General features: G+C 36.6%; 1 protein-coding gene across 1 annotated transcript; it reads left to right on the forward strand.

Annotated features, from left to right (window-relative positions):
* The first annotated feature begins 9 nt into the window (after window positions 1-9).
* Window positions 10-10,480, forward strand: gjc4b (gap junction protein gamma 4b). Its single transcript, XM_067408829.1, has 3 exons — window positions 10-169; window positions 6,539-7,703; window positions 9,142-10,480. The coding sequence occupies exons 2-3, from the start codon at window positions 6,569-6,571 to the stop codon at window positions 9,153-9,155; spliced, it is 1,149 nt and encodes a 382-aa protein (XP_067264930.1). The 5' UTR covers window positions 10-169; window positions 6,539-6,568; the 3' UTR covers window positions 9,156-10,480.
* The last annotated feature ends 6,852 nt before the right edge of the window (window positions 10,481-17,332 follow it).

Below are 17,332 nucleotides of genomic sequence, written 5' to 3' on the forward strand. Positions count from 1 at the left end.
CCCCAAGTACAACCCGACGGCGTGTGAGGGGAAGAGGACTCCGAATGGGTTAATAAAGAGTGTGGCTTTTATTGTCAAAGATAGCTGAGATGTGGTGATATTTCACTTGCTTGTACAAACTATTTCGAAGGACGTAGCTGAGGAAAAGTGTGGAAATCTTCTCAACGAGGTATGTGTTTTTCCCCGCTCTCCAACTGACTGAAATTCGACAGTGGCCAACGGATTTTTGGTGACATCTCGCTCACACACAACGAAATAACTAGTTTTCTTCTTTATCGGTTGATTTGTGAGCAGTTTATACAAGTATTTTTCACAAACCATACCTTTAGCGTTTAACTAGTGCCTTTAAGTTGTTTTATAAGGAATTGTCGCGTGTTTCTTGCGTCAGTCGGAGAACAATAGTGAACTTAAACGCAGAGGGATGAGTTTTTTCTTGGAAATGTGGATGTATAACAGACAAACCTCATACTTTCGTAACTGTATGATGAAAAGTCTATGTGGTCGATATTAAGTCGGTATTATGTTCTTCTGTAAGTGGCGTTGGTTAAACAACCACGCAGCTTTTTGGGACGTTGGATTTTTTTTTTTTATTCGAGAGAAGCAAAAGATTCACAGGTAAAAGCGCGCCACCGTTCGCGCGCACACACCGACACGTTGCGTTGGGTGAGACAACTGTTTATCGAAATATTTCTTAGTAGAATCCTTAAAAACAATATATTCCTGTCTAATCGTTCGATTTTTACTAAATAAAGACATACACATTATTTTGCATCTTGTATCTCTCGCGCCTTAATCGATATACTGAAATAGTTGGATCCCGTTTGTTTTTGTGCTACTTAAATTAAACTACGAACTGTACAAACGTTATATTATTATATAGCGTTATATTATTATTATTATTTTTTTTAATGAAAATATATTTAAGTTAAAAGCATTCCTTTCCTTTGAGTGGTTATATTAAGTTTTAGTGTAATTTATGATGTATAAAAGCGTTTAAAGTTGCTCGTTACTTTACTGTTGTTGTCATTTATTGATATTTACTGATTTAAGAAACTTTAATATTGGTTTTATATCTCAAACTGATTATCGACGACAGATCTTTTCATGGGCATATGTCTAAACTGTAACATACTTGTCCTCTAATCCTAGTATTATAGATAGAGAAAGCATTTGTTTTTAAACTTTGGTTATTTGATCAAGAATATTACAAAGGTTAATTTCACTAAAATTCAAGACTTTTTCGTTTTAAAAGCCAGTATTACCCATCATCCTGCCATGACGTTGCTCAATAAGTTCATGTTCTTTGGTGTGGAGGAGTGATGTGATTTTATTTTGAAACTTAAAAAGAAAAGCATGAGAGAAATTAACTTTTACACCAAATGCACATGTAATTTTACTGTCATTTTATTCATAAATTAATTTCCAAGGGCCAAGTAAGTCTGGCTGCTTCAAAATGCTTTCAAGTTTCTTTGAAACTGAGATGTTTTGAAGTAAGCACCAGCCTCCTGTCCTTCCACCAGAGCTGAAGGAATCTGGATTGGAACGATAACTACTTTCTCAGATGTCTCCACAAAGCCACTCTGTTCTCTCTTGAAGTTAATGTCTGACGTGGTAATGGTCGCTCTGTGTGGAGTTGCTTGACTTAGGAGGTCAGGGTTAGGTTTGAGGTATTGCTGAGGGTGTCCCAGTTTTTTAACAACTTAGAGATAGTTCACCCATTCATGTCATTCCAGAGATGTATGGGACACAGAAGATATTTAAAAAAAGAAAAAAAGTCAGTGTGGTCCAATTTTATTAATTCTTCATCTTTTGTTCCAAAGAAGAAAGTCATGCAGATTTGGAATGACTTAATAATTACTAGGGCTGCCAACTAACAGTCGATTTAAATATTAGTCGACGAGAAGAAGCTCAGTCGACCAAATTTTAATTAGTCGGTTAATCGCAGAAAGAAAAACTCCATAGGAAGTAACCAAGTCCATAACGGACAGATCATTAATACCACGGTCCATGTGGTAATTGCGCCATGCAGGAAATCCAAACATTTGCCCTAATCGACCTCAGACATGGCTTGTCATTTGAAATATGTAAGTAGTAGCCTAGTCTCTTAGCCTTAGACTAACGGCAGAAGGTCTAGACTTCATCACAGCTTTTATTGGCCGATGTGTAAAGCAACCAATCAGTTTTTGTTGCACGTCATATTTAGGGGTGTGAAAATGTAAAAGTCGATGTCCCTACGTTAACAAACCGGCGATCATCTAATTAATAATTCATTCAAGAACATTGTGCAAGTTTACTGCAACAGTGGAGCCACAAACATACTTTAGAAAATCCAGTATTTCGTTGATCCTGATAAGCATTCATTGTCCCAGTTGTAAACACAATGGCTTTCTTCTATGAGGTAGTTTGGCGTTACAATGGCTTTGTTTTCAGGTGAAGCGTTAAAGAATTTGACACAAGCTTCTCTTGTAAATCCTGTAGAATTAAACCAATCAAATGACGACTTTGCCGTTTTGAAACCTTTCCCATTTTGTGTGCCATATGCATGAGACATTCAGCTAACGGTAAAATAAATCTACGTTAGAATCATGAATTACGGCTGCACGATATTGGGGAAAAAACCTGACACTGCAATATTTTGTTTTTCTGCGATTATATTTTGTGATATGGAAAAAAATTCACCAGATGAATTGAATGGCTCTATTTGGAAATAATGAATCTTTCTAGGACGATTGGGGTGATTCTGTAGGTGAATGAATAAGCATAGAAAATAATGAACCAATTACAAGCATAGATAAATATAATGGAACAAATATACAAATGAAATAAATAGTGCTTTGTAAATAGTCTAACCGTATTCAGGTACAGAAATTGAATAATCAAATGTAAAATAATACTGCATAGTCTCACTCTATAAATTAAACATGATTAATCTGTGTTAAAACTACAAAAGTGACTTTGTATTTTGTTTTATTAAGATTCATGACACAAAGCAGCAGTGGCTGCTGTCACTTTAAGAGCGAATATGTGGCATGGATCCAAAATGCTTTAAAACATCGGGTTGTCTTTCTCAATGGTTTCTTTTACCTAAGCCATAAACAATTGTTTACAAGGGTAGTTGATCTTTTACATGCATTTTGACCATTCTTTTGCATGTATGTGTCCACTCAGGCTCAAATAGACAGGAAAGAGAACAGCATTCTGCGTCCGTGTGCATCTGTTCGGCTCTGTGTGTGTCACGTGCGCGCACATAAAACAGCCGCACGTTCAGAAATGAGTTCTTTCACGTCTTTGTACGCTCAAATGGTTTAAAGTCCCTTGAATGTTTAAACTGACCTAAAACGCATTCAAATGATAAACTTTTCATTGTATGATGGTCAAACTTTGCAATTAATCAGAGAATCACCTGCGGTTTGAACCGTGGTATCTGGTCCGTACGCATTAATTACCCCCTTTACTACAAAGCGCACATCCTGCAATGTGACTATCGCGGATGTGCACATTGCGATTACGATGCTAAAACGGTATATCGTGCAGCCCTATCATGGATATTTTTATTCTGGTGTCACCATTGTCCTGTGCATTGGGTTACCAGCACTAAGTCCAAGCCTATTCATTTCCACTCCCAACGAAATTCCAAATTTTGCATCTTTATCAACATTGTTTGTTGTCCTTTTACCATATGTCTTGGAGTATCACAATATCGTATCGTCAGTATCGTATGAGAGACACAGACATCTTGTATAAATCCTGTAGAATTCAAACAATCAAATGACGACTTTGAAACTTTCCCGTTTCGAAACCTTTCCCATTTTGTGTGCCATATGCATGAGACGTTCAGCCAACGGTAAAATAAATCGATGTTTCAGCGTTAGAATCATGAATTATGGCTGCACGATATTGGAAAAAACTGCCATTGCAATATTGTTTTTTTTCTGCAATATATATTGTGATATGGGAAAAAAAATTCACCAGATGACTTGAATAGCTCTATTTGGAAAGATTTAATCATTCTAGGATGATTGGGGTGATCTGTAGGTGAGCGAATAAGCATAGAAAATACAATGGAACAAATATACAAATGAAATAAAGTGCTTTATATTTTCCAGGTAAGTCTAACAGTATTCAGGTACAGAAATCATATATACATGTATGATTTAAAATCCTTTTCTTATATTTATAAGTGGCATGGAAAAAGTGCATGGGCCCTGTTGTAAGATCACACCTTTATAAGATCTCTAAGCTAGGTGTTATGGGTGTAGAGCCTTTTTGGGGCCCTACTTTGAGGGCCAACTGGACACCAGCTGTGGAATGTTCCAAACGACAACCACACAGTTGTATTGCTACCGGCAATCGGATATGGCCCCTTTGTACAGAGTACAAATTACAGTGATTTGACTCCTTTAAATGGCACTCTTAGTCTCTGTTCTTTACCACAACAGCGTGACCCTCAATTTATGCAACTGTCTCTAATAAACCCTTGGACAGAAGTTGTGGCCATTGGCAGCATGTCACCCACCAGTTCCTATAAGTTTTAATAGAATTTATTTTATTAGGCTTGGGCTGGAGTGAGAGTAAAGTTTCCCATGGTCATGGGGAAAATGGTCTTTAATGTAAATTCCAGTTTACTTTTCTTTTTTTTCTGGTTATGTTCTGCTAGTTTTCTTCATATGTATGCATGTATGATTTTTATTTATTTTTTTGGAGGGGGGGGTCTTTTGTATAGTGTAGCACTGTAAAGTATAACAAGTAAAATCTATAAGTGTATATAGAAAACTTACAAATTATGTAGCGCTTATTTTTGAAAATCCACATCCAGTAATCAAGAACAAAGTTATAAAAAAATCAATGGTCAATAATGGGTAGAACCCCAGAGTGTCTTTACAGATGTTTCGGTAAATTCACACACTGAACTTTTGTGGAAAAATCAAGTCACAGCCATGCCTGAGGCGTCTTTTGTTTACTTGATGTAGCCTGTGAGGATTGCGCAGTTGATTAGACCTGTGGATGACCCCATCCTCTCTCAAAGTAGCTCTACTCCAGTTTGTGACCAAACCATTTTCAACTGGTTGCCTGTTTTGAATTTACTTTGTGAGAGCTGCCAATTCCACAGGCATTTGGTTGTCCAAAATGGGAAAAGGAATTTCTTTCTGTGTCTTGGGTCTATATAAGACCCATGCTCTATTTCAGTGGTTCTCAAACTGGGGTGTGTGAGGTAACAAAATGCTGAGTTTCGCAGTTTGTTTAATTTTACCTCACCTTAAAATTACATTAACACCAAGCATGTATTTCTAACAGGTAAAATGCAGAATCTAATGTAAAAACAGGAAAAACAGGGGAGTGCTGTAAAAGTTCAAATACATGACATCCAATCAAATTGCCTCATCTTTTGCAGACAAAACTGACTGCATCCACACACGCAGCATGCATACGTTTCATGCAGTTTTGTTTAATATTGAAAAGTGTCACTTTGTTTTTACTATAGTATTCATATTTCTCTATTGAATATTTTTTTATTTAAAACATTCTCATAACATTATTCCATTGTAATTGCATCCAGACCACCTCTAAGCAGCATTAAAAGGTGTGAAAGTGTCCAAATGCAGCTTGTCACTGCAGTGCAAAGATGGCTTTTCTTGATACTGATTTAATTTGATTGAAATTATTGATTGTTTAATTTATTGCTTTATTATATTAATCTAATGGTATTTTCAGAATTTGACAACATGACATTTGTTAGTGTTAGAAAAGTTGACTTTTTTTTTTATAAAGGTAAAAAAAATGCACCTGAAAATCATTTGAAGGGGCAAATATTTTCCTTTTAATGTAAAATTGTAGTCTAAGTGGAAATGCCTCCGGTGGTATGCCACTAAAAGGTTCGGGAACCATTGCGCTATTTGCTGACAAGGTGTTACACACAAGAGGTCAGATAATACTAAGGTGGTAAATATCTCATTCAAATGATATATTTTTACTCTTAAGTTACAACCCCCCCCTTTTTCATATAAGAGCAAAAGAACAGTATTTTCACTCAATTGTAGTTAATAAAATGGCTCTCATTTATTAAATGGTTTAAATTTTGTTATTCTATCATTTCATGTTAAGTGAGGTTTTTTTTCTTCCTCAATTTGTTGGCCTTAGCTGAGTTGGGTGTTTCTGTGAAAGAGCTTGTTAAAAAAAAAAGTAACCTTTTAGCTCCATCTAGGGGATCTTTCTGGTTAATACAAGCTCACATGCTCATGCGAACTTTCAACTTTTCCTGATGGAGGAAAGCATCTTTTACAGATTTAATTCTTAAGATTTTTGTTATAATCCTTTGTTCCTGATTTTTACCATTTTAAGTAATTCTTACTGAATTGGCACCTAATTTCCTCTCTAGTGATACAGCTTTTGTCAGTCATGTTGTAGGAAGGTATGCTATATTCATGACATATTTGAGTGTAATGTATTCACTTTTTTTATTATTATTATTATTATTATTATTATTCTATTTTTGATGCAGTTTTAAATTACTAATAGTAAATTTCTTGTTCTCATGCAGGACTGAGACAGTGGTTCTTCTGGGAGCACCATGAGCTGGAGCTTTCTTACACGGCTGTTGGATGAAATCTCCAACCACTCCACCTTTGTGGGCAAGATCTGGCTTACATTATTCATCATCTTCCGCATTGTGTTGACTGTCGTGGGGGGTGAATCGATATACTATGATGAACAGAGCAAATTTGTGTGTAACACCCAGCAACCTGGTTGCGAGAACGTCTGCTATGATGCATTTGCACCGCTCTCTCATGTCCGATTCTGGGTTTTTCAGATCATTATGATCACAACCCCTACTATTATGTACCTGGGCTTTGCTATGCACAAGATCGCTCGCATGAATGATGACGAGTACGGGCCAAGATACAGGAAACGCATGCCCATGATTAAGCGCGGCGCAAACCGTGATTATGAGGAGGCTGAGGACAACGGCGAGGAAGACCCCATGATGACGGAGGAGATCCTGCCAGAGAAAGAGAAGGCAAAAGCTCCCGAGAAGCCAGCCCCTAAACACGACGGGCGACGGAGAATAAAGAGGGACGGACTCATGAAGGTGTACATCCTGCAGCTTCTATCACGGGTTCTTTTTGAGGTGGGCTTTCTCTTCGGCCAGTATATCCTGTACGGTTTCGAGGTTGCCCCCTCGTACGTGTGCACTCGCAGCCCCTGCCCGCACACGGTGGACTGCTTTGTGTCACGTCCCACGGAGAAAACTATCTTCCTGCTGATCATGTATGCGGTGAGCTGTCTCTGCTTGTCTCTCACGGTGCTGGAGATTCTTCATTTGGGCCTCAGTGGAATCCGTGATGCTTTCCGGCGACGTTCACGCCACCAAAGTGTTGCACGTCCACGTGGTGCCATATGCAGACAGGTGCCCACTGCCCCACCAGGGTACCACACAGCCCTGAAAAAAGACAAGCTGTCTATGGGAATAAAACCAGAGTATAACTTGGACTCTTGTCGAGAGCCTTTTGGCGATGAGTCGTCATTGCGAGATATGGACCGCTTCCGTAGACACCTGAAACTGGCCCAGCAGCATCTGGATATGGCCTATCAGAACGGTGAGAGCAGTCCTTCACGCAGCAGCAGCCCAGAGTCCAACGGCACTGCTGTCGAGCAAAACAGACTCAACTTTGCTCAGGAGAAGCAAGGGAGTACATGTGAAAAAGGTAAGACAGAAAAGTGTAAGTTTTTAATTGGTTGAAAAGAAATCATTTACTCAAAGACATCAATGTATAGACCAATTTGATGCAGACATCAGTTACGTCACTTACAGCTTCACACACATAGTGGTGGCAGAAAAGCAGTGGTAACAAGTGGAGGAAAATGGGTAAAATCCACAGAATAATAGAAAAATGTTTTGTGCCTTTTTATAGAATACAGTCGTTGAAGACACCCATTGACGCTAAACGCAGACATTTATGTTAAAAGTGACAGACTGGACCGATGAAACATGCAATGATTAGACTTACTGTTTACATCAAATTCATGCTTTAATAGTAGACTAATATTCATATGCAGTTCATAGGGGACATGAATGCATAGCAGTTACAGCACGAAATATTTAAACGTATAACATTTTTATCTGACAATTCTGACTCTTTTTCTTGCATTTGCATGTCTACATCTCTCAGTTTGGACTTTAAACTCACAGTTGTGAGTAATATATCATAATTCTGAGGGGGAAAAAGACAATTGTGAGAAACTTGAATTTTTATTTATTTATATATTTATTTTAATTCTTATTCTGTGGCTTCCACACACTGCTACTGCAGAACTGTTATTTTCAGCCACCATGTAGGCTCTGCCCACAAAAACCATCCTCGCAGTTTGCAAACACAAAATGGGTCTATTGTTTACATTTACATCCTTATATTCAAAAACTTTTTTTTTTTTTTTTTTTTTTTTTTTTTTTTACTATTTCGGTGTGGGGGAGCCCTCATGTCACGATTCAATACACATCACGATACTGAACTCACAATACGATATCATTACCATATGCAAAGACATGGTAAAAATTTAACAAATGAACTGTTGATTAAAATGTTAAATTTGGTGTTACATTGGAAATAGTCTGGGACTTGGTGCTGGTAACCCAATGCACAGGACAATGGTGACACCAGAATAAAAACAAAATCATGATTCTGAAGCTAAAAATACAGAATTATTTTAGACAAATATGCTTGCACTCCATCACTGACTAGATATATTTAAAATAATGTAGGTCACTTACTGGTAACATAAGACATTTGGCATTATCAGGACCCACAAATATTCCCACATTGCATTATTATACATTATATTCAACTAAAAAAAAAAAAAATAGTAGTTCAATGTAGAACTGACACTAAAACTGTGTAGACTTGAATTTTTTTCTCACATAGTAATTTTCGTTTTGGGTGAACTACACACAATACATAATGTCACTATTTACAATACATATTGTTGCATTTTTGTTGCGATGCATTGCGGCACGATATATTGTTACACCCCTTATATAAAACTCAAACTTCACAAAAAGCCAAAATAAATTGAGATTAAAGTTGTCATATTCTTAGAATAAAGATGTTTACATGTTTTAATTCTGTTGTCTTTTCTCTCTCACAGGGATCCGTGCTTGATTGAGACTCATAAACTATCAACTGCTTTCTTGTGCAACGAAGCGCCCCAACTGGGGTTGGAATTGCTCATCTTGGAAAGTGGAAGGAGTCTGTATGTGTGTGTGTTGTGTATTTTCTTTTTGTTTGGCTGCTGAACATTGTGCAAAGCATTGTGAGACTGAGTTGGAACCCGTGTCCGTACGCACACTGGTGAATCCGTGATAATGTGCTGTGCAGTATTATGGCAAGTGAACGCCAAGTTAAAAATTTCAAAGCAGCATCTCACCAGCCAGTTATACTTGACATCAGCCAGTCTGCCTGATACTCCAAAGTGCCCTAAAGCTAGTTAGGAAGATGATCTGTATACTCAGTCACTAGGCGACTGTGCAATGTCTCTAGTCTCTTATCATCTCTCTCTCTCTTTTTTTTTGTCTTATTGTTTTTTTTATATATATATATATAGGAAAAATAAATTGGTGGTTCTTCCATTTGTTTACCACACTTCTAATGAAGTGCCAAGGGTTGCATCTCAAAAATGCCTTAAACTGGAGTTTACATATTACCTTTGCCATTCCAAAATGAGATGGATGAGCCAGTGTAAAGCCACATCTGAAATGTAGTTTAGTCATTTAGAATAGCTCTGTGTTTTGAGTAGTGGACCACAATTAGTGTATGTTTGTAATGAACAAAATGGAAACCTGGAAAATGCTTGAATACTTGTGAATCAATTATTGATCTACAAAGAGGCTTTTGATTATTTTATTTGCGTATTGTGTGCTGTAGATGTAAATGAGTAGTATTTTGGTACCCTTCTTATTTTGAGGAAGCTTTTCCATAGACTACAGTTTCAGTCTTTAATTGCTTTTTTTGTCTTCTACATTATTTTGTGAAGCTTTAAGCAAATATGGTTTTCTTTGGCTTTCGTTTCATTTGACCAACTGTTAGAGAGGCAAACTCAGAGCACGTCTTCACACATTTGAAAGCACTAATACAGAATGTTTCATTTCATTGGTTTTTACTTTCATCTTCTTTCTAAATAGTTACTGTTCAGATTAGTGTATATTTTTGCCTCCTTTATGCAAATGCAAATCATAAGTTGGTCCAAATGCCGTTTACATTGAATAGCAATAAGGAAAGCCATAAAGCCTGAAGTTTTATACATGGTACCAATGCAATCTGTCATCTTGAAACCGTTTAAAGTGTAGGAATATAAATTACCAATGTCTGTTAACAGCCAGGTTTTCCATCTTTTGATACTTTTTCCCAGCATCTCGTTTTTGTTTTTTATATCTTCCAATGTTTTTGTAAGGTTTTGTAAGAAGTATTTTGTAATATGCCAAAATAAACCTTTGGTCTAAAAACTGCAGTCATGCCTCATTAATGTTATTATTTTTTAAAAAATCATTATTTGCTTGTATCCTCAATTTTCTCAGGTAAGAGTGGGCACTGCCATTTGTAAATTGATTGAGTCTGGCTTCCGGTGTCATTCGCTTCCAGTTATTTTTAGCGGTACAAAACGGCTAGTTCTGCTGCTTGATATTGCAAACTGGTATTGCCATATTATTTTAATGTATTATCTAAATTATAAACATGCTGGTTTGTAGCGCAAACAGTTTTACAGTTTACTGCACTTTGATATTCTTATTTCCCTATAGCGGCTAATAAACCGGAAGTTCGCTCATTCACAGAAAAATAAGGTGGTTATTAGGGTTATGCCCTGCGTTCCAATGTCCATACTATCCACCCTAAATAGTATGTGAGATTAAAATAAGTGTGTCCCAAAGCATAGTATGTTGAAAAGAGTATGGCAAAAGTCCCCGGATGGTCTATTTCCGGTAGATTTTCGAAGTGTGGATCCGTGCACACTGTAGAGGCTAATATTGCCCACAACCCATTGCGCATTGGACGAGGTTTCAGTTCAGAACTACAAACACGAGTAAAAAGTGTTAAAAAACTACAAAACATGGCGGATATATGCAATCGACGCTGAGAGATTTGAGTGACTAATAATCATTTTAACCTGATAGAAAATATATATGTAATGTTACCCGTGTTATTTTTCATCTGCAAATACCAATGTGGACTTTTATGAAGATCCGATAATGGCCATTAACTTTTAAATGCATCATTATGCATTAATATGAGGAGAGTTCTCCACATGAAAGACCCGCGACTGCAGATCAACGTGCTGCATTTCACTCCGATACGGTAGGAAATTAGCTAAATGAAATGTGGAGGAAGTAAGGTGATTGACAGGCCAGTTTACGGTGACAGGATGCGACAGAGAGAAAAGACGCGATTGTATGACGTGTTAGTATGTCCCAAAGCTTGTCTACTCTTTTACTACACACTCAAAAGTAAGTACTTTTTGTTCACAGAAAGAGTACATACTTTTAGGGCGTAGTATAAGTAGGCGAATTGGAACGCAGCACACGTCTTGAATAATGACTGGGGCTGGGTATTGACACACATTTCAAGATTCGATTTGATTCCGGTTCACAAGCTTACGATTCGATTTGATATTGGTTATTTTGTTACAGTGTGAAATAAACATCTGAAGGTATGTTGAAATATACAATACAACTGCTGAAAACCATATGTCTCATGTAATCGCTCAGTGTTTCAAGTGTGGAAAGGCGTCAATAAAACAACTTGTAAACAATGTCACATTTACCTCAAAAACATTTAGTGACCATAAACTTGTTACGCATCTTAAAAATAACTCGAGAGAGAAGCATTTTGCTTAATATGTGCACCATATTCATTATAATTTTTAATGTCTTTGAATATTTAATGCATGTTTGAATAAATCAAGTTATGACAGCCACCATTTAAATTTTTATATTTCAAAAAATGAATTAGAGTAGAAATATAAATATGTAATTGTAAAGTTAGTATAATAAATTACACTCAAGGAAGTTTTTATAATAAAATTAAGTGATTGTATACAAATCAGTTCATTTTAACTCTCAATATAGTAATGTAGTACCAACTGTATAGTTTACAGCATTAGTTGAGAGATTTGTTTCCTTGAAAAAATTTGCTATGGACTGTCATTGATATATACGCAGAGGTGGGTAGAGTATCCAAAAACTACTCAAGTAAAAGTACAAGTACTTATAGAAATATTTACTCAAAGTGAAAGTAATAATCTTAATAGTTATTGAATAAGAGTAAAATAGTATCCATTGAAAATCTACTCAAGTAGCTCGTTACTATTTACTTTGTAACTATATATATACATATATATGTATATATATATATATACTCTTCCGGGTCTGTTGTCAATCCGCGTTCACGACTCTGCAGTGACGCTGCTTGTGACAGCGGTTGCTGCTGTGTAGGAGCTTCTTCCATCGCTTTTAGTTCTTTGTCCGTGTATTCGGGTTCAAATAAATATGGCTGAGCAAAAAAATGCAAGTCTTCCTCTGTGTCGAAATCCTTAGACATGTTTGCGAAGGTTGTCACAGACTGTAAACGAAGCTTGGGCGCACCGGATAACACGTCAGCAGCGTCTTACGTCAGCAGCGTCACTGCAGAGTCATGAACGCAGATTGACAACAGACCCGGAAGAGAAGACAATGCTGAATAGTGTCGTAGTTTTTGTTATTTTTGGACCAAAATGTATTTCCGATGCTTCAACAAATTCTAACTAAGCCACTGATGTCACATGGACTACTTTGATGATGTTTTTATTACCTTTCTGGACATGGACAGTATACCGTACATACATTTTCAATGGAGGAACAGAAAACTGTCGGACTAAATCTAAAATATCTTAAACTGTGTTCTTACGGGTCTTACGGGTTTGGAACGACATGAGGGTGAGTCATTAATGACATCATTTTCATTTTTGGGTGAACTAACCCTTTAAGATATTTTGACTACAAACAAGACAAAAACTAAGTAAGAACAGCATTTTCTGCAGTGTAGATCACTGATGTCAGTGGTGTGTGTGTGTACAACACATTTAAAACAAAATGTGCAAATTACAAAAATTCACATTCAAAATTGATAACTGATATCACTAGTGCGTGTGTGTGATGAAAACATTTTTTCAAACACAGTCTTTGCAAATGAAACCATCGTCATCACAGATACCATTCTCTTCACCACAGCTCTCATGAAACCAGGCAGAACATGGATCACTGTTATAGGATGCATTGTTATGCATCTTATGAAATAGTACAGCATCTCTGGATCCAAAAACAAGCATAAACGTGGGCTGCATCTGAAAATTGCATACTCTCTTAAGGAACTTATTTTAAATAAGCACTTACTTTGCGAGTGCTAAAAAATTATGTTCTGTACAGGGCTTGACATTAACTTTTTTGCTCACCGGCCACCAAAGTTACAAGCCTCTCAGCATTTTCACTGGCCACAATTTTGACATCGACACAATGGGGAAAAACTGCTATATAGATATTTGGCAGCAGATATATTAGGCTGCTGTCACTTTAAGACCTGACACATCCATTATACTGTTACACATGTGTTTTCTTTCTCAACTGTTTATGTTCACTTAAAACATAACTGACTGTGTTTGAACTGACTTGTGTGTGCATGTGCGTGGGACACACCCTCATACACACACAGACACACATGTTGTGTTTCTGTGAATTGTGGGGACTTTCCATAGGCGTAATGCATTTTATACTGTACAAACCGTATTTTCTATCCCCCTACACTACCCCTAACCCTAAACCTAACCATCACAGGAAACTGTGCACACTTTTACTTTCTCACAAAAACATCATTTAGTATGTTTATTAATCCATTTACATTGTGGGGACCGCTGGCTGGTGCTGGTCCCCACAATGTAATATAAACAAGTTCACACCCTCACACACACTCACACATGTGTATGTGTGTTTGTTAGCTAAAACTATGTGGCCCATTTTACCTCAGTGGGTTAAGGTAAATTGGGCCGCCAAGAAAAACAAAAAAACATCACTTTTCCAAAAAATATGTTCATATACCAAACTAACAGCATTATTTCTAATGGATGCCATCAAGACATATATTATGCATAGTTTTTTATGTGCATGTTTGTTTGTTTTTTATAGATTTATCATCCATATAATAGTTTAGTTAGTTTTGGTATGCCAGGCAGCTTTCTGGTGCAGTCTTGATTTGAATTATTGCCCCGCCCACCATAGCAACCATAAACCAATCCCCTGTTACTTGTCAAGCACAGTTATGACAACAGTTTGAAATCCTTTGCAGTCATTGGCTCTAAATTACAGAGGGGCTGGGACCCCCAAACCTTAAATGGCCCATTTTACCTTATGGCCCATTTTACCTGATATCACCCTAAAGTATGGCATTAAAATAAAGTAACGAGAAGAACGTCGCCCAGCGTAGCAAAGTACAGATTTTTCATTACAAATGTACTCAAGTTAAAGTAAAAGTACCCACATTTAAATCTATTCCAAAAATAAATTTTCCAAAAAACTACTCAAGTAAATGCACTTTGTTACTACCCACCTCTGTATATACGGTGCACAGCATAAATTAGTACACCCCCTCTGAATGAATAAAAAAGATTTTCTTTATGATACAATTCATGGAAAGATGGCAAAACTAAAATGTATTAAACATATACATAATAAAAACTGCAAAATATGTCATTAATTGCCATAAAATAAGTAAATTAGCCAATTTTGTTGAAATTAAGGATTGCAGAAATGAGTACACCCTACATTTAATATAACAAATGTAATATTCTTATTCTTAGTATGCCCTCCATAATTTTGAATTGTTACAACCTCTCATAAAAATATCAGCTCGAAGAGAAGAGAGATTACGTAACATAAACAAGAACGAGTAAACGGCGGAATCAATCAAATCTATTTATTCACTCACTCATAACAAACATCACGATAATAACGAACATAAAAACCAAGTAAAGAATTTAACAGAATGGACAACAACTAACAAAGGGGAAAAAAACAACAACCAAAGCAAAATAAAGATATAAAGACACTTGTTTGCTGGCTAGCCCACAAAATCTGGTGTCTCTTTTTCTTTCTCCTCCTTGTTGGCGTCTTTATCAGTCAGCTCAAAAGGATAGTGTGACACCAAGACAAACAAGGGAGGGGCAAAACAGGAAAAAAAACAAGACAGACCGAGCACCGACCGTAACATGAATATACTGCTCTAGAGCAGCTGACCCTTCTTGGCACAAAGTTCATGACAAATTCCTGTTTAACTTCTGGATGATGAGCTCCTTTAATGCCCAGATCTTTAATGGGAAGAGTTGCTCAACTCGTCTCTACAGAATCCCCCACAGGTGCTCAAGAGTGTTAAGATTGAGTGCGATAAATATCCACAGACGTTTTTTCACCTTGGGAGAATGCATATCCTCATTGTCATGTTGAAAAAATGCCCAACAATGCAGGGAATGAGGAAAGGGTAACATCTGTTTCAAGTTTGAGTATTAAATTACCCAGTGGTGTGGGAATTCATGACAGCATTGATAAAACACAACTCCCTCACTCCTTCAGCACTCACACATCCCTATATAAGAGCTTTACTACCACTGAACTTTACTGTGGGAACCAGGCACTTCTCACTATACTCCTCCTCTAGCAATACCATAACATTTTGGATGATGTTAGATCCAGAATGATTGATTTGGTCTCATGAGACCAGAGTATTGATTCCCAGAATCTATATTTTTGTAAATATGGGCTTTGGAAATGGCTAACTGACTTTATTGTGCTTTGGCTACAGTAGGTGGTTCCAGTGAGAACAACAAACATGCATTTCATTTCTACAGGCTGCATCTTATTCTGTGAGATAAACAGTCACTCTTTTCATAGCTTTCTGGCTCTGAGACACTCGCTTGGTATTTCTCCTTCTCTTTGTCTAGCGAAAAAATCCCTCATCACTAAATGAAAGCTTAAAATGAAGGCCTGATTATTTCAGGGGCCTTGTCACAAGTCCATTGTTTTTGAATTTCTGTGTTACTTTTGCTATATTTTCACACTTAAAACAATGATTTGGTAATCCTCTTGTATCACTGTCATCTTTTGTGCTAAGAAATACGTCTCCTGACAGTTCCCTCCCAAGTGCTTCCATTGTTGTCAGCATTAAGTCTGAGAATGATTCAGTGGGCTATATAACACTTTTAATTGTCAAGAAATTACTTCTCTTTAAATGTTTTGGTTCAAAATATTTACCTGTTGATCAAACATTGCCTTAAACTTAAACCAGGAAATTTTTATTTCATTTTATTTTGTAACTTTTAGGAGGGTGTACTCATTTTTGCTACACAACATTTTATCACCTTGATAAGAAAATCTTATTTTCCTGAATAATTTTGACATGCTTCTTTGGTAATTGATTAAGCAGACTTGCTGGAACATTATATCTCTAAAGAACCCTAACATGTCTTCTAAGTAATTGAGTAACTGCTGATTTTCAGAAGTTTCAGAGGGGGTGTACTCATTTATGCTGTGCACTGTATCCAAAATAATCAATATTGCATTGAATTGGAATCGAATCATGAAATTTCTGTCAATACCCAGTCATTATTCAAGACCATAATAATCTCACACCTTACTTCTGCGTTGAAAATATGGTTGATTTGGATATTATGGTCTTGAATAATGACATATTGATATATTGCCATGCTGGTTAATCAGCCAGTATTTGGTTAGTTTAATGTCATTATCATTGCCTGGAAAGCAACTGAGAGCTTCACAGGAAACTGTCATGTTACGTCCCATTAATCCATCCACTAGTCATCTGTGAATATCTTCACGTCACTCTAGTTCAAAGTACTTGGATATTGATTTTGCCAGATAAGGTTGGTTAAGATTTAATGTCTTTGCCCACACTGAATCTATTGCTATCTTTTGTGATTTCCCTAATGTTTCTGATATAATGATAAGGATTCTGAGGCATAACGTGTGGATGTCAATTACTTCACAAGAAGCTTGTTTCAACTGCAAGTTTTGCACAAATGGAAAGGATGAATTTCTTTTAGAGATTAATGTAGAAGATGTTGAAGTGAGGAAAAAAAATGTTTTAAGGCTTCTTTTCAAACATTCTTTGTAACCCCACTGTTTCTTTAGAGATAATATAGCATACTTATCTTAGTCCAGAGTCTACAATGAACACTTAATGACTGCCATAAACTATACCACTATTTGGATTAAGGTTAAGTTTCATGATTGTAACACTGATATGTA

The sequence above is a fragment of the Chanodichthys erythropterus genome, chromosome 14 (assembly GCF_024489055.1).
Source record: "Chanodichthys erythropterus isolate Z2021 chromosome 14, ASM2448905v1, whole genome shotgun sequence".
Lineage (NCBI taxonomy): Eukaryota > Metazoa > Chordata > Actinopteri > Cypriniformes > Xenocyprididae > Chanodichthys > Chanodichthys erythropterus.